This window comes from Hemicordylus capensis, chromosome 1 (assembly GCF_027244095.1).
Source record: "Hemicordylus capensis ecotype Gifberg chromosome 1, rHemCap1.1.pri, whole genome shotgun sequence".
NCBI classification, from domain to species: Eukaryota; Metazoa; Chordata; class Lepidosauria; order Squamata; family Cordylidae; genus Hemicordylus; species Hemicordylus capensis.
In genome coordinates, this window is record NC_069657.1 from 433705379 (window position 1) to 433720546 (window position 15168).

General features: G+C 44.6%; 1 protein-coding gene across 2 annotated transcripts in view; it reads right to left on the reverse strand.

Annotated features, from left to right (window-relative positions):
- MRPS5 (mitochondrial ribosomal protein S5) overlaps positions 1–12547 on the reverse strand; it is a 65837-nt gene extending 53290 nt beyond the window's left edge. The window contains exons 1-2 of one of the 2 annotated variants that reach the window (XM_053313718.1): positions 12196–12547; positions 1091–1228 (exon numbers count right to left, since the gene is read on the reverse strand). In XM_053313718.1, the coding sequence (XP_053169693.1) occupies positions 1091–1228; positions 12196–12265 (208 nt within the window). In that variant the 5' untranslated portion in view covers positions 12266–12547. Of the gene's footprint in view, positions 1–1090; positions 1229–3554; positions 3692–12195 lie in introns of those variants that run through there. The other variant, XM_053313725.1, reaches the window with a different exon arrangement.
- Between the last annotated feature and the right edge of the window lie 2621 nt (positions 12548–15168).

Below are 15168 nucleotides of genomic sequence, written 5' to 3' on the forward strand. Positions count from 1 at the left end.
ACCCACAGGAAAAACAGAGAACTTTCAAAGGTTGGATTCCAACTGGGCTTACTTCTGAAATAAGTGTGCAGCCTAAAGGTGTTAATGCATTAGAAACACAGAAAGCTGCCTTATAGGGATGTGGAGGGAACTAGGCGGGGGAAGTTCGAAGGCGGGAGGGGGTTGACTTTAAGGGTGGGGGGGTGCACTTACCCCTCCCTCCGCTCTGCCCCCGCCCCCATCGGCGCTCCGTTAGCAAAGGGTCTGTCAGGGTGGCAGCATACCTCCCTGCCGCCCCGTCCCCTTGTCAGACCCTATGTCACCGGAAGTACCTGATGCGCAGAACCGCTGGTTGTTCGAACCGGCTCTGTGCACATCCCTACTGCCTTATACTCCATTGTTTCGTCTAGCTCAGTATTGTCTACACTGACTGGAAGCAGCTCTCCAAGGCTGCAGGCAGGAGTCTCTCCCAGCCCTACCCGGAGATGCCAAGGAGTGAACCTGGGATCATCTGCAGGCAAGTATGCAGTTGCTCTACTACTGAGCTAAGGTCTCACTCCCAGCCCCTAAGAGGAACATCTTACAGCACTCACATGTAGTCTCCCATCCACATGCAAATCAAGGTGGATCCTGCTTAGCAAAGGGAACAATCCATGCCCGCTACCACAAAACCAGCTTTTCTCCCCAGGAGACTGCACCACCAGTTCAGGCAACTGTGGGGATCAAGGGAAGTCAGCAAACACAGAGAACCTCCCCACTGACTCATGGAGCACCGATTAAAAATGGGTGAGGGGTGGGTGATCGGGTGATCCAGCCCTCCTGGAGTCTGCAGGCCTTGGAGCATTTTATTTCTGATATTCAGATGCTGCTTTCAAAATTTAAGTTTACAAAAGGGGCTTACCATAAGAACACAGAACACCAAACCCCACCACAGCTAAACCACCGAAACACGCAAACTGAAGTTAAAAGCACCAGTTTGTCAAACAAGCAGCATCCAAACTAGTATTGATACTAACAGGAGATGTTCTGCTCAGAAAAAGAGAGGCAATTTTTGCCAAATCCTCCCTTCACCCTTCTGTCCCCTGCACCCCGTGCCCCCGGCAAGACTTACGTTTGTTGAAAAAGCTGCTCTGCCTGCTCTGTTGCACTCTTACATCACGAGGGGTAGAAATGTAGCAATGAGTCGGCAAAGCACATGCCAGAGCTGAATACTGGCAACCGACCCTAGATCCCGGAATCACGATGCAACCTGTGAACAAAAACAAAGTGTTATTGTAACAAGTAGGGCTGTCAAGCCACTGAAGAAAGATTTCTTCCGTGATTAAATCTACATATATTTCCATACGTAGGTGGAAATTTCCTTCTAAGGAGCATAGCATGCTGCTTTCTACAGAGTCAGACCACTGGTCCATCTAGCTCAGTATCGTCTGCACTGACTGGCAGTGGGTCTCCAAGGTTTCAGGCAGGAGTCTCTCCCAGACCTACCTGGAGATGCCAGGGATTGATCCTTGGGCCTTCTTCACACAAGCATGCAGCTGCTCTTCCACTGAATCCATCCCATGAGGAGAATATCTTACAGCGCTCACATGCAGTCTCCCATCCAAATGTAAAGCAAGGCAGACCCTGCTTAATAAAGGCAACAATTCATGCTCGCCACTACAAGACTAGCTCTCATCCTCTAAGCCACACTAGCTTTTAGATGCTGTGTGTATAAACATCACAGCAAGTACAGGCTTAGAAGAGGCATTTCCTTGTGAGTGTGACAGAGGAATGCCTTTTCAAATATGACATGTGAAAATTTTGTAAATCCTTGTATGCAAAATAATTAATTAAAATCAAATTATTTTTGAAACTACTGATGCCCAATGAAGCAGGGGCATCCTTTTAATCAAAGAGAACTGCAGTCAAATCAATTTTATCAAATCAAATCAACCTCAATTCAACAGAGAGCCAGTGTGGTGTAGTGGTTGGATTAGGACTGAGAAGACCTGAGTTCAAACCCCCATCCAGCCATGAAACTCACTGGGTGACTCTGGGCGAGTCACTTATCTCTCAGCCTAAACTAAGTCACAAGGTTGCAGTGAGAATAAACAGAACTATGCATATCACTCCAGGCTTCTTGAAGGAAAAGTGGGACATACATGTAAGTAAATAAATAAATACATACAATTGATCAATCAACTGAACAATGCAGACTTTTGCTTGTGTGGAGTTTGCAATAATCCATCCATTTTTCTTAGCGCTAGAACAGTGGCTAAGGGGTGAAACGGTGAATCAGGAAGTCTCTGCTTTGAATCTTACCTCTGTCATAGATATGAATAGATATTTCCTGCCTGAAACCTTGGAGAAGCTGCTGCCAGTCAGTGTAGACAATACTGAGCTAGATGGACCAATGGTCTGACAAAGTATAAGGCAGTTTCCTAGGTTCCTATGACCTCCTCTCTGTTTTGGACTACACCCCTGCTTCTGGTCCACCTGGACTGACATCAGTTCTCCAGGTCCAGGAACTCAAGTGTGTATAGCTGCTGCACAGTGAGAAACCAGTATTTGGTAAAAATGGTTCTAAGAGAATGATCAGGAGGGAAGGAAGAGTCAATTCCATTGGGAAGAGTTCAATAGCAGAACAGCAACCAGGAGGCACAGACAACACTCAGGAGCTATTCGCTAAAGAAATTTATTTCAAAGGGATGTGAATGTCCAAGCACACCGAGAAACAATTAAGAGCCAGAAGCGACTGCCAGACAATAAATGCAAGAGTTACAACACTGGCACTTCTGAACTAATTCCAGGGCTGTTTACACAACCAAGCACGGCCATAATCATCATCATTAGAATGGTTAGTCAAATCACTTCCTTTTTAATCAACCAGTTCGATTTAAATACATTTTCATATCTCCATAACTTCCATATAGATGACTTTTTGAGCTATTCGGAGGACACATACGTATACAGTTTTATATAGAACAAAAGCATCCACTTGATGGGGTTGCTATTAAACTTGTTTAATATAAACCAAAGCAAAATGATGGCAATACTGTATTGTTTTTAATTGTTTCCGTTTCTATTACAGCAGCCTGCCAGAACAAATACTCAACAAATAAATGAGGGCACCTTTAATTCTTAAATTGCCCCTCCACTAATTAATCAACTGGAGTTGATTTAACTGCGTTGGCACGCAGAAAATTGTTAAATATAAATAGCTGCTGGGGATGGCTGCCTGAGACCTGGGAGCAGGGGCGTAGCTATAACTGAACAAAAGGGTTCAGAGAACACAGGCCCCCAGCTCCTGAGGGCCCTCCAGGTCCACCCCTCCATATTTTCTTCCTTAGCTCTCTCACTCTGGGGGGACGCCAGAGAGAAGGATGAACATGGGCCCCCTCTCCCCTGGCTACGCCCCTGCCTGGGAGCGACCCAGGAGCCAAAATAGTGCCAGGTTGGTGACCGCCGCCGCCCCCCCCCCACACACACACATCCGTTCCACTACACCCCTGATCAATTGGAGTTTCAGTAATCTAATGGTTAAAGCTTGTGAGCCTAGACCTAACTATTGAGAAAGTCCAAAGGGACTTGCTTACCAGCAAGCATTAAGGATATACAGCATCACACAGACAACAAACTGCCACTGAGGCATCTTTTAAAGTGGTAGCTCTCATATTTCACAAGGGGAGAACAACTGTCTCTATTCAGCCCAGCACAGCATCTTTCCAGTGGCTGCTGCAGATGTCTATCTTGTGTATCTCCTTTTAGATTATGAGCCCTTGGGACAGGGAACCATCTTTTCTTTTTATTTGCTATGTGAGCCCCTTTGAGAACTTTTCTCAAGTGAAAAGCAGAATTAACAATAATAACAATCAACTCTTATAGCAAGGTCATCTACCCTAATATGAATGTGTCTGTTCCAGACCATGGGTCCATCCAGCTCAATATTGTTTATACCAGGGATTCTCAACATTGGTCCCCAGATGTTATTGGACTTCAGCTCCCATAATTCCCGACCAAAGGCCACTGGGGTTGGGGATTATGGGAGTTGAAGTCCAATAACATCTGGGGACCCAACGTTGAGAATTCCTGGTCTATACTGATTGGCAGCGGCTTTCCAGAGTTTCAGAGAGGAGACTTTGCTAGTCCTAGTCAGAGATGTTAGGGACTAAACCCAGGACATTCTGTGAGCAAAGGGTGTGCTTTAACCACTGATCTCTAGTTAGTAATTCCTCCAGTCCTTTAAGCAAAAGATCTTGAGCCTTGACATGCATACTTAGCCCACAAGTTAATGCAATTGTTTACAAGCAAAGGTCCTCACACTTTTTACCCTCCAGGATAGGAGCCCTTTCTACAATAACACACTTGCTGAGAAAACCCTGCACATCTACCAAGTAATGAGGGGATGGGGCTGTCATTCAGTGGAAGAGCATCTGCTTAGCAGTAGCGATGAACATGAATCTATTTTTTGATTTGATTTGTGCTCAGCTCAAATCACCCAATTTGTTTTGTGCCTGAATCAGTCCCCCTGAATCACCTCAGATTTGATTTGGATTTGATTTGGACCATTTATAAAGGTCCTAGGGGCACCAAGTTTGGGTGGTGGGTAGGTCCCCATGGGTGCCACCTACCACCCAGATTTTAAGGCAGTGGGGCACTTGATTGATATTTAATGGTTTTAATTTTTACTGATTTTGTATATTTCCACTATAGGAAATAATGGGGATTCAAAGTTGCTGTATCCTAAACCTAACATGGATCCTCAGCTTTCTTTCTTTTTTTAAAGCTAAGCTCTAGTCCTTGTAGAAGTGGAGTTATGGAGCAAAATGTGTGGTCACTATTTTTCCAGTGTTTGGATTCTTTGGTGTATAATAACTTTCCCTCATAATGAATCCCTATGAGGATTCATTGCACACCTTCATTTCTTCTGTTCATTTTGACTGTCATTGGACAGTGTCAACTGTCAAGCGACAACTAGTGGGATACCCAGTTTATCTTTTTAGGATTTTTTGTTTATTTTGACCCCACTACCTTGCAGGTGGGGGATTAGTGGGATCCCATGTACCAAGTACCCACCAACCCGCAAGCCACTGGGTGCTCAGTTTATATTTTAGGAATTTTTGAGGTGTTTAGATTCTTTGGTGTGTAATGAATCCTCATTGGGATTCATTATGAAGAAGTATTATTAGACACCAAAGGGTCTAAATATTTGAAAAATTTCTAGAACATAAACTGAGTAGTACCCCACTGCCTTGCAGGTGGGAGGGGTTGTAGTTGGCACATGACAGTTGGCACTGTCCAAAGACAGTCAAAATGAATAGAAGAAATGAATGTGTGTAATGAATCCTCATAGGGATTCATTGAGAAGTTTTATACACCAAAGAATCCAAGCACTTGAAAAATAGTGCATGCAGATTTTACTCCATAATTTCACTTCTTCAAGGGCTACAGCGTAGCCTTTTTTTAAAAAAAAAATGAAATCTGGGAATCTGGAGAAATTAAGAAGAGGAATCCAAAACTTGAATCGATTCAAACTGAATCTGGCGAGATTCAATTTGGACCCGAATCTAGCCAATGGATCACAGAGCAATTTGTTTTGTCTCCAAATCGCAAGAATCAGCTAAATTTGGGTACAAATCAATTTGCACCCAAATCGATTCGCACATCCCTACTTAGCAGGCAGAAGGTGCCAGGTTCAATCCTGGCATCTCAAGGTAGGGCTGGTACAGACTCCTGCCTGAAACCATGGAGTCACTGCCAGTCAGTGTAGACAATGAATAGATGAACCAAGGGTCTGACTCAATATAAGGCAGCTTTCTATATTCCTTTTTTCAGCAAGTTGCGGAGAATTCTGGGGCATGCTCTAGGCAAGGTACCCAAACTTGGGTTCCCAGATTATGTTGGACTACAATACCTATCATCCCTAGCTGCAGTGGCCTTTGGCTGTGGATGATGAGCATTGTAGTCCAACATAATCTAGGGACCCAAGGTTGGGAATTCCTGCTCTAGAGTGCTTTATCAGCTTAAATAGAGTGACAGCCAGGCCTAGCTGATCTCATGAAGACCCCCTAGAACACACACCAGGCTCCCCTGTGGCTTAGAACTGATTTATAACAACAGCACGCCCTGGTATGCTGAACTTGTTAGGTGACAACAGAAATAGTGACCTTTGATGCCCAATCCCATGGGATCTGAAACTCCCATGGGATTTTCCCATGGGAGCAATGCCCCTCTGATGAGCAACTCTCCTCTGGCCATACCTAAATGGCACCCTCTTCCTAGTATTTCAAATGGAAATCCCCTGGGCTGAAAGGGCTTCAATGTTCTTGCAGAAAATAAATACAGTATACACAGAAGCTTGATTAAGCTGCAAAACTGAAGTTCTAAAAACATTCAGTCCTATTAACTTTCTCATCTAGCCGGGAACATACTCATTCACCTCAAGCTTTCTGTATCCTTTATCTGGGCAGAAACCAATAAGCAAAATGTAAATTGTATTCTGAACAGAATGAATACATTAAATCACAGCCCTGAAGGCAACATACTGACTGGTTAATCACAAAGCTACATTGGCTTCAGAATAATGTAGAATGCTTTACCTCCAATTGCTCAAAAGACCCTTCCTTCAAAACACAGGAGCACCTTAGAAACTAATGGGACTCCTTTATTTTAGAGACGCCTAGTCAGGGATGTCTCAGATTCCATTATTGCAAATCTCTCTAAGTGAAGAAAATGAATGCCCAAGCTTCTCTCGCCGTAACCCATTTTTGTACTCTTCTTTATAGCTTACGGGTAAGCAAATCCAAAGGAGACAGACAGACAGACAGACAGACACACACACACACGTAAAGTAAAGTAGTGCTATCAAGTTGGTGTTGACTCCTGGCGACCACAGAGCCCAGGGGTGTTTCTTTGGTAGAATACAGGAGGGGTTTACCAATGCCATCTCCCACGCAATATGAGATGATGCCTTTCAGCATCTTCCTATATTGCTGCTGCCCGATAGAGGTGTTTCTCATAGTCTGGGAAACATACCAGCAAGGATTTGAACCAGGAACCTCTTGCTCCCTAGGCAGATTACTTACCCACTGTGCCATTAGGTGGCTAGTGTACTGTGTACTTTAATACTCTTAGGCAAGGGTTGCCTGCAATGCAGAAGGTTCCAAGTTCCCGCCCTGGCATCTCCATATTGGGTTGGGAGAGACTCCTGCCTGCAACTTTGAAGAAGCTGCTGCCAGTCCGGGTAGACAAGACTGAGCTAGATGGACCAATGGTCTGACTCGGTATAAGGCAGCTTCCGATGTTCCTAGAAGCAAACAGTAGGTTCTCCTCATGTAGAGATAGTCACCTGGAGACCCAGGAGATCAGCACAGCCTTCAGTCCCAAAACAACCCTGCAGTTTTACCATCATAACTGAGCTGCTTTTCAATATGAATTGCAAACACGTCACAAAGCACTGTTGAACCTCTCTATTATTGTCAGAGTGCACATATGAATGACAGGAATGGAGTGTTAAGATGTGCTTGCCTCAGGTTTTTAAACTGATTGATGGCCCTGCCGGAAGGGGTGATTTTTCAATTACATTTACACTCCCTTGCATTTTTTGTGCCAGCAGCGAACAGATGCATTCCATCTGAAGTGCCTTTTTAGTTCTCCATCAGCATTTTTGTGTTTGTTTCTGTCTTTAGAGTTCTACACATTTGATAAGGGCTTCCCTCCTCAAAACACTCTCTCAACTTTGGCCTCTTGTACTGAAACATGGTAAGAGAATCTCGTCAGTATGACATATGGCAGCCGATATGTTTCTTGGTGAAATACAAAGTGCTGGTTCTTACCTACAAAGTCCTTAACGGCTTAGGTCCAGGCTATTTAAGAGAGCGCCTCCTGTGTCATAAACCCTGCCACCTCTTATGATCCTTCAGAGAGGTGCGGTTACAGATGTCACCGGCTTGTTTGGTGGCGACCCAGGACCGGGCTTTCTCTGTGGCTGCCCCAAGGCTTTGGAATATGCTCCCTACTGAAATAAGAGCATCTCCTTCTCTGTTTATTTTCAGGAAGAACATCAAGACTCTCCTGTTTTCGCAGGCTTTTAATTAGAATTTAATTTTAACAATTTAAAAACCTTGTTTTAATATCTATTTTATTCTACAGTCAAGTATTTTAATTTGTAACTTTTAAGCATTTTAAATTTTGTACACCTCCTAGAGATGTACATATCAGCAGGTATAGAAATATGATAGGTAAATAAATAAATATGTTGAATTCCTTTGCAATACCTTTTCTGCTTTCTCGTGAAGCAGACGCAATCAGGAGAAATGCACTTTAGTTTCACTGGCTGACATCCTGACTAAATTTACTCAAGGAAATCCCACTGAAATTAAAAGGACAAGTCAGGCATGTCTGACTCATCCTTTAAATTTCAATGGGACTTCCTTGAGTAAATTTAGAATGTCAGACACATATGGCGAGAGGAGTAGATCTCTTCTCACACACTAACTGGAGGGGTGTGGGACATTTCAAGTGAGAAAAACACACATTCTGAATGGTGGTCATGCACATTAATTGATGCAAGGGAACATAGGAAGCTGTCATATACTGAGTCAGACCATTGGTCCACCTCGCTCAGTATTGTCTTCACAGACCGGCAGCGGCTTCTCCAAGGTTGCAGGCAGGAGTCTCTCTCAGCCCTATCTTGGAGATGCTGCCAGGGAGGGAACTTGGAACCTAGACGCTCTTCCCAGAGTGGCTTCATCCCCTAAGGGGAATATCTTATAGTGCTCACACATCAAGTCTCCCATTCATATGCAACCAAGGTGGATCCTGCTTAGCTAAGGGAAACATGTCATGCTTGCTATCACAAGACCAGCTCTATGTCACATGGGAAGATTCCCATGTGACAGAAGTGCTTTAAAATGGCCGTGAGAATTCAACCTAAGAGCCCTTTCCATGTGCCTTGTGGCATGTGGCTGAGGTACATAAAGGGAAAGCAGAGTCAAAATATCTGTTGCTGTTCATAACTGAAGTGGCAAAGGGGAGGGATTAAAGAAAGTTTTGTTGGTATATTTGTTCACACAGGTGTGAGCCAGTGAGCAGGGCCAGTGTTGCCTGTGGCTTGAGCCCTTATTCAGTTCAAAATAGAGTCCTCATTAAAAATTATTGGCCAACCCCAGACTCTAGTATAGACTTATATGCAATTATCAATATCAGGGCAACTCACAGCTGTCTGAACTGTAGGATAAGAAGGGGAAAGGCTAGCCTTCAAGAGGGCAATCAAGATCACTGTACTAATTGTGCAGGACCTGGTTGTTTAGGTGCTCAATACGTATTGTTAATGCTACATCAGAGTGTGAACTCTCACTGCAATAAAATCAAAATACTTCTTTCCATTCTGTGATAAAGGTCCAAGGTAAATTCTGGCTAGCAGCCTAAAATGAAAACTCAGATTTGCACTTCCGTAATAAACGAGGAAAATACTCCTCACTATGACGGGAGGGAAGGACAGGCCACGTGTTGCGTGAACGGACGATGACTACAACTACAAATATTTATATACCAATTTTCAGTCATTCTCAGAGCAGTTTTACATAGAAGAAATAGAAATAATAGTATGGTTCCCTGTCCCCAAAAGGCTCACAATCTTAAAAAGAAACATAAGACAGACACCAGCAAGAGCCACTGGAGGGATGCTGTACTGGGGTTGGATGGGAACAGTTGCTCTCCCTCTGCTAAAGAGAAGCGAATCACGACTTTAAAAGGTATCACTTTGTTCATCAGGGATCTGACACATCACAACTACTTGTTGGGCTGCTGCTGACAAAACCAAAACATCAAGTTAGTAAATAATTAGCATATAATTTTCCCACCACAATTTTGTTCTTAAGTGCAATTTTTTACTCTTCCATAATAGTGAATGGCAACCATTCACTTTAATGTTAGAAAGCTCATGGATAGGCACCTAATGCTGCAGCGGGGAAGTAACTTGCCTAGAGAGCAAGAGGTTGCTGGTTTGAATCCCTGCTGGTATGTTTCCCAGACTATGGGAAACTCCTATATCAGGCTGAAAGGCATCATCTCATACTGCATGGGAGATGGCAATGGTAAACCCATCCTATATTCTACCAAAGATAACCACAGGGCTCTGTGGTCACCAGGAGTCGACATCGACTCAATGGCATAACTTTACTTTAAGTCTGCCCCTTAGTACCCCACTGTGGAAAATAAAGAACAGGTTTTGCTCCTAAAATGTAACCCAGATTTCAGCTCATCTACTTTGCCCCACAACATTTAATAAGAACTAAGCCAATCTCTATGTAAATACTTTCCTCTCTCCCGGATTACATTTTACAGTCATTCTAGGAGCCAAGGATTTAGATTTTACTCAAATGATCATGTGTCTATGCAAGATCAAACTGCCTGTAGTACCACACATACAAGTAGTAGTGGATATTCTATGTTAACAGAACAGTAGCCACTAAGCCAGGACAAGTATCCGTTCATCATGAGCAAGTGCTTACTAGATTCAATGGCCAAGCCTCTTCATGACAGAACAATGTCAGTGTGACAGGTAGAAGATTATCTGTGCATCCAAATACAATCTATTTATCTGCAAAACTGTTCTCTATGCAGCATATTTATAGAGCTCTTCTTAAGTGCTTTTTGGCTGCAATACTATACACATTTACTAGAAAATAAGTCCTATTGAATTCTGTCGGATTTCCTTCTGAATAGACAGAAGTAAATAGCCAGTCAGGCAGTACATCATATGCATTAGCTCAGCAATCCTTACAACAAACCTGAGAAGCAGATCAGTAATATCACCTCCTACATTGCAGAAAGTTAGAAAAATCTGGTAGTCTTTAAGGCAAGACTACCATGCTGGCCAGGCAAATGGCCGCTGCACATGCACAGAGGCCATGTGCGTGCCAGCACCATGCAGTGGCATCTGGGACACCCTGCTGGCACATGAGCAGAGCTGGGGGGAGAACCGGGATGGCGGCAATGGTGTGAGTGTAGGAGCAGGAGATATGGACCTGCTCTTCCCTGCTTTAAAGGGGCTGTGTGAGCCCTCGATTTTAAAGGGAGGTGCCCGAATCAGAGCCAAATCAGTTTTGGCACATCCCTAGTGGCAGGATGTCAGCGCATCTGCTGGGAGTCCCAGTGTGTCTTGAAGGCCCCTTCTGGGCCTGTATTCTAAGACTCACCGCTTCCTCTTACACAATCACAGTGCTAGCTTCTTCCCACAACTAAACACTCTTTTCTCATCCTGTGGGTGGCAGACAGGCAGGAAAGGACAGATAGACCAGGGAGGCATCTTACGGGATGGGTGTACGTTTGTGTGAGTGAGAGACAGACAAACAGACCTGGGGACAGGACAGGCTGGCTAATGAATGCACATTCTTTGAAAAATAATTGCTAGCTTTCTGTGGGTTATACCCATATGCAAGGTGTATGCACGAAACTTCAAAATATAGCATGTGCTTTTGCATGAATGAATGCATGTGCATTAACTTTAAGAGCAAACCTGGCTACAGGTCCCTCAATGCACAGTGCAGACAGGAAACGTGCAGCTGTACGCACATTCAGCATAACATGTGAATAATTGTATTGCATACTGTACATAGACTATATATGCATTGAACACATTGTATGAACAAGGCTCTTATGTTATATATATTCCTGCAGTTATGTTTCTGCAGAACTACTTGATAGATGATAATAATGAAAAGCACTCCAAGTACATGAAAAGCGTCCAGTAGCAATGGCGGGGGTAGGGTTGCCAACTCTGGCTGAAGGTCAGAATTCCTGTAGATTCGCCCCACATATTTTTCACAATATCAAGCCACCAGCATCTGCTTTCAATAACTGCCTAAAGACTGACGCCGATTTCCAGGGAAAGTGGGAAATTCCACAGAAAGCTGGCAACCCTAAACGGGGAGCGCTGACACCGCTCTATGGTATCAGCAGGAGATAAGCAGGGAATCAAAAGCCCAGGCAAAAGATACTAACCCGGGCGCAACGTGACAGGACCGAACGGCGAAAGGATTTGGATTGGAACGGGACGGGGGGGGGGTGCGTGCGCAGAGAAGGGAGATGCAAAAAGCCAAATGACAATTCAGTGGTGCTGGGCAGGAACTGAGAAACGTGAGGAAGCGCCCCTTTTCGTAATGCACGTGTTCTAGTCCCCCCCGCTCCAGCGCCCACCGACAACAGAAGCAAGAAACAGAGCTGGGGCTTCACCTCTCCACGCGGTCCTGAGGACTCCCGAACTGCAGACTCGCTGGGCCATCACAGCAACGGAGGCCGCCATGTTTGCCACTTCCCCTCGCGGCCACCGTACTTCTCAGGATCCTGCTCCTGTTTCCGTTCGGCTAAAGGGTGGCAATTCCCTGCTTCATTCCGGGACGCTCAGTGTGTCGCTAAGCGGGGATAAAAGCGCTCGGTTTTCCACGTAAATAAATAAACAAACCAGCAAAGCAGGCAGTGCTGAAGACAGCAATACTTTTGAAGAGAATTCCTTTTAGGACCCCAGGCTCCAGTCCGCTACGTGGAGGGTCACCCACAGCCCGTGGAAACTCCGCCCCCCTCTCTAAGGTTCACAGTCCTATGTAGTTTTACGCTCACTTCTGGTTTTGACGTGAAGGTTTTAGCTTCTCCATGTGCGGGGTTCTGAGTGGCAGCTGGTCACAGAAACTAATGTAGAAAAATGCAACTCAACTAACAAACCATAGAGTTAGAGTCTCGTTTTCGCTGTAGTGTTTTGATAACCTCTATCGAAATCTTCAGGGGGGAAAGAAGCTAGGGTTTCCAAAAAATGCTTTAACACCTAGTTCTTCAAGGCTTGCTACAGTATACTCCTTACACAGTAAATTCTCCATTTGTTGCTTCAGATTAAACCTACAGAAAGCAAAGACTATACAATATGCTTTAGTTTAGTGATAGACAATTATTCCCGGTATTACTTTCCAAATGTAGAATTTATAGGGTTGCTATATTCAAGCTTCCCGAATCCGGGTGGCCTATTATGCAAATTATGTGGTGACTAATTTGCAATTGATTGATTGACTGATTTGGCAGGATGGTATACTTTCCTCTCCTTCTCTGCCCTCTCATGTGATTGGATCCAGAGTAAAATCTGGGCAATCTAGGCAGCACATTTGAAATCCGTGTAAATCCGGTTGGAATTTAGCAGCCGGCTGGAGGAGCCAAAATCCAGGGGCTACCCTAAATTCTGGGGGATATGGCAACCCTAAGAATCTATATAATGAGACATTCCCCCCAGTAGGAAGATCTATAAGGGGTTTTGGCAGAAGGAACAGGTGCAAGTTGTGAAAGATCAGTGCAGGCCTCCAAATACTCTTTAAGTGTGGATAATTTCCCGAGCATGATGATGCAAAACTGGTGTTAGACTTTCAAGGAAGAATTCTTCAGTCAGCAATTATCCTGCATGGCCGCCTTGCAGTTTTCTATGAAAACTGCACAACAAATTTACTTCCCATTGTGGGAAGACCCAGGGATGTTGCCAGGTACTTAAGAGAACTGGACCACAGGTCCTCTTTTGATAATTAAACTCAGTCATACCCCTCCCCAAGAACAATTATGTATATTTTTAAAAGTCTCTAATATTATAATACAGGAGCTATGAAGGTGGCAGCAGCAGAGAGCTAGGTGAGGTTAGGAGGTGGTTGCAAGGGAGGAGCCACCATTGCGTAGGGGTGGGTTTCAAAGAACCTGGGCCACTGTACTCAGGGGCCGTGTAGGGGGCGCTGGCTGCAGCCTGAACTGGGACCGCCGCTGACCTCCCTATGCTACTGGATGGTTGTAATTTCTCTCTCATGCCCTGTGCAGGTGCTTCCAATGCTGCACTTCCTTTTTGGAAGACGTCACAGAGGAGGAAGGTGGCTGATGAGATTAAGGGCTCTGAGCAATCCATTGGGAGCCTGTGCCCCATTGGCCACCCTGTGATGATGCCCCTGCAAAGTTTTCTTTTGGGCCTGGGTTGAAATTACAAGGAAGCAGATTCAAACTAGACATTCAGAGGCATTTCCTGTTCAACAGTGGAACTGTTTGCCTCATGCAGTGGTTGGCTCTCTAGAAGTTTTCAAACAGAGGCTGGACTGCCATCTGCCAGGGATGCTGTAACAGTTTCCTGCTCTGAAGAGAGGATTGAATTTGAAGGCCTTCAGTGCCTTCCATGGGGGTGGGGGGGCATGCTTAGATTAATGATAGTGTTGAGAATTCTCTCTGGTAAGAGATACCTTTCTATTATAGCAGAGTGCACAGAGGCACAACACAGAGGAGTCTGCCTAGGCATGTGTGTATGCTGAGAGTAAAATAACCTGGAGCCAGTTCATAGTTTCAAATCAATATAAGGAGTCTTTATTAGTGAACTCCATTCTAGATAGTAAAGTGGAGAGACAGGATCTCTAATCTATCTAGCTAGTTGGATGCAGAAGGATTCTGCATCTCTGCACACATCAAGGTGCAGAGAGAGAGGAGCTTGCATGTTGCAAGGGAGAAGAAAGGGAAGGAGAAAGAGAAGGAAGAGGAAGTGGCAGGCAGGCAGGAACGAAGTCAGTCCCTGAGAGTAGCAATCTACATACCAAAGGGATAGTGTCAGAGCAGTAGAGAAGGGATGACTAATATCTTGATCTCTCTAGCCCTCTGACTCACTAGTCTTCCCCCTCTGTCACTGAGACATGAGACAGCGCAAAGTCCTCACTTCCAACAGATAGACTTGACACTGATGTTTTGATGTTGTTGTCCTGCTTTCCCATCTTTAGAAATTACTTTTATCATTATTCATTGACTTCCCATTATTTCTTAAAACAAATCTTAAAATAATTTCAACACATGGTGTTTCTGGTGCATGGCGTTGCCCTGCTTCATAATGAATGAGTGGAGTAGTGGTTGACAAGGAAGAAGACAGTGAGGTCAGCACTGCAAGTGGCTGTGAATAGCAGCAGCATCAATAGGCAATGACCATCAGACACGTTATGGTGGCAAAGGAAGAGTGGTGGTCATGACAGTGTGATCATTGTAAGCATTCAGCCATTGTGGCTGGGAATGATGGGAGCTGTAGTCCAACAACACCTGGGACCCCAAACCCATCCGGAATCCCTGCTGTAAGCATGTGCAAACCATGGGAATGCTCCCACAGTAATTCAGAAACAAGCAGCCAGCATCCTCATTGTGGCCTGGGGAGCAGTGGTT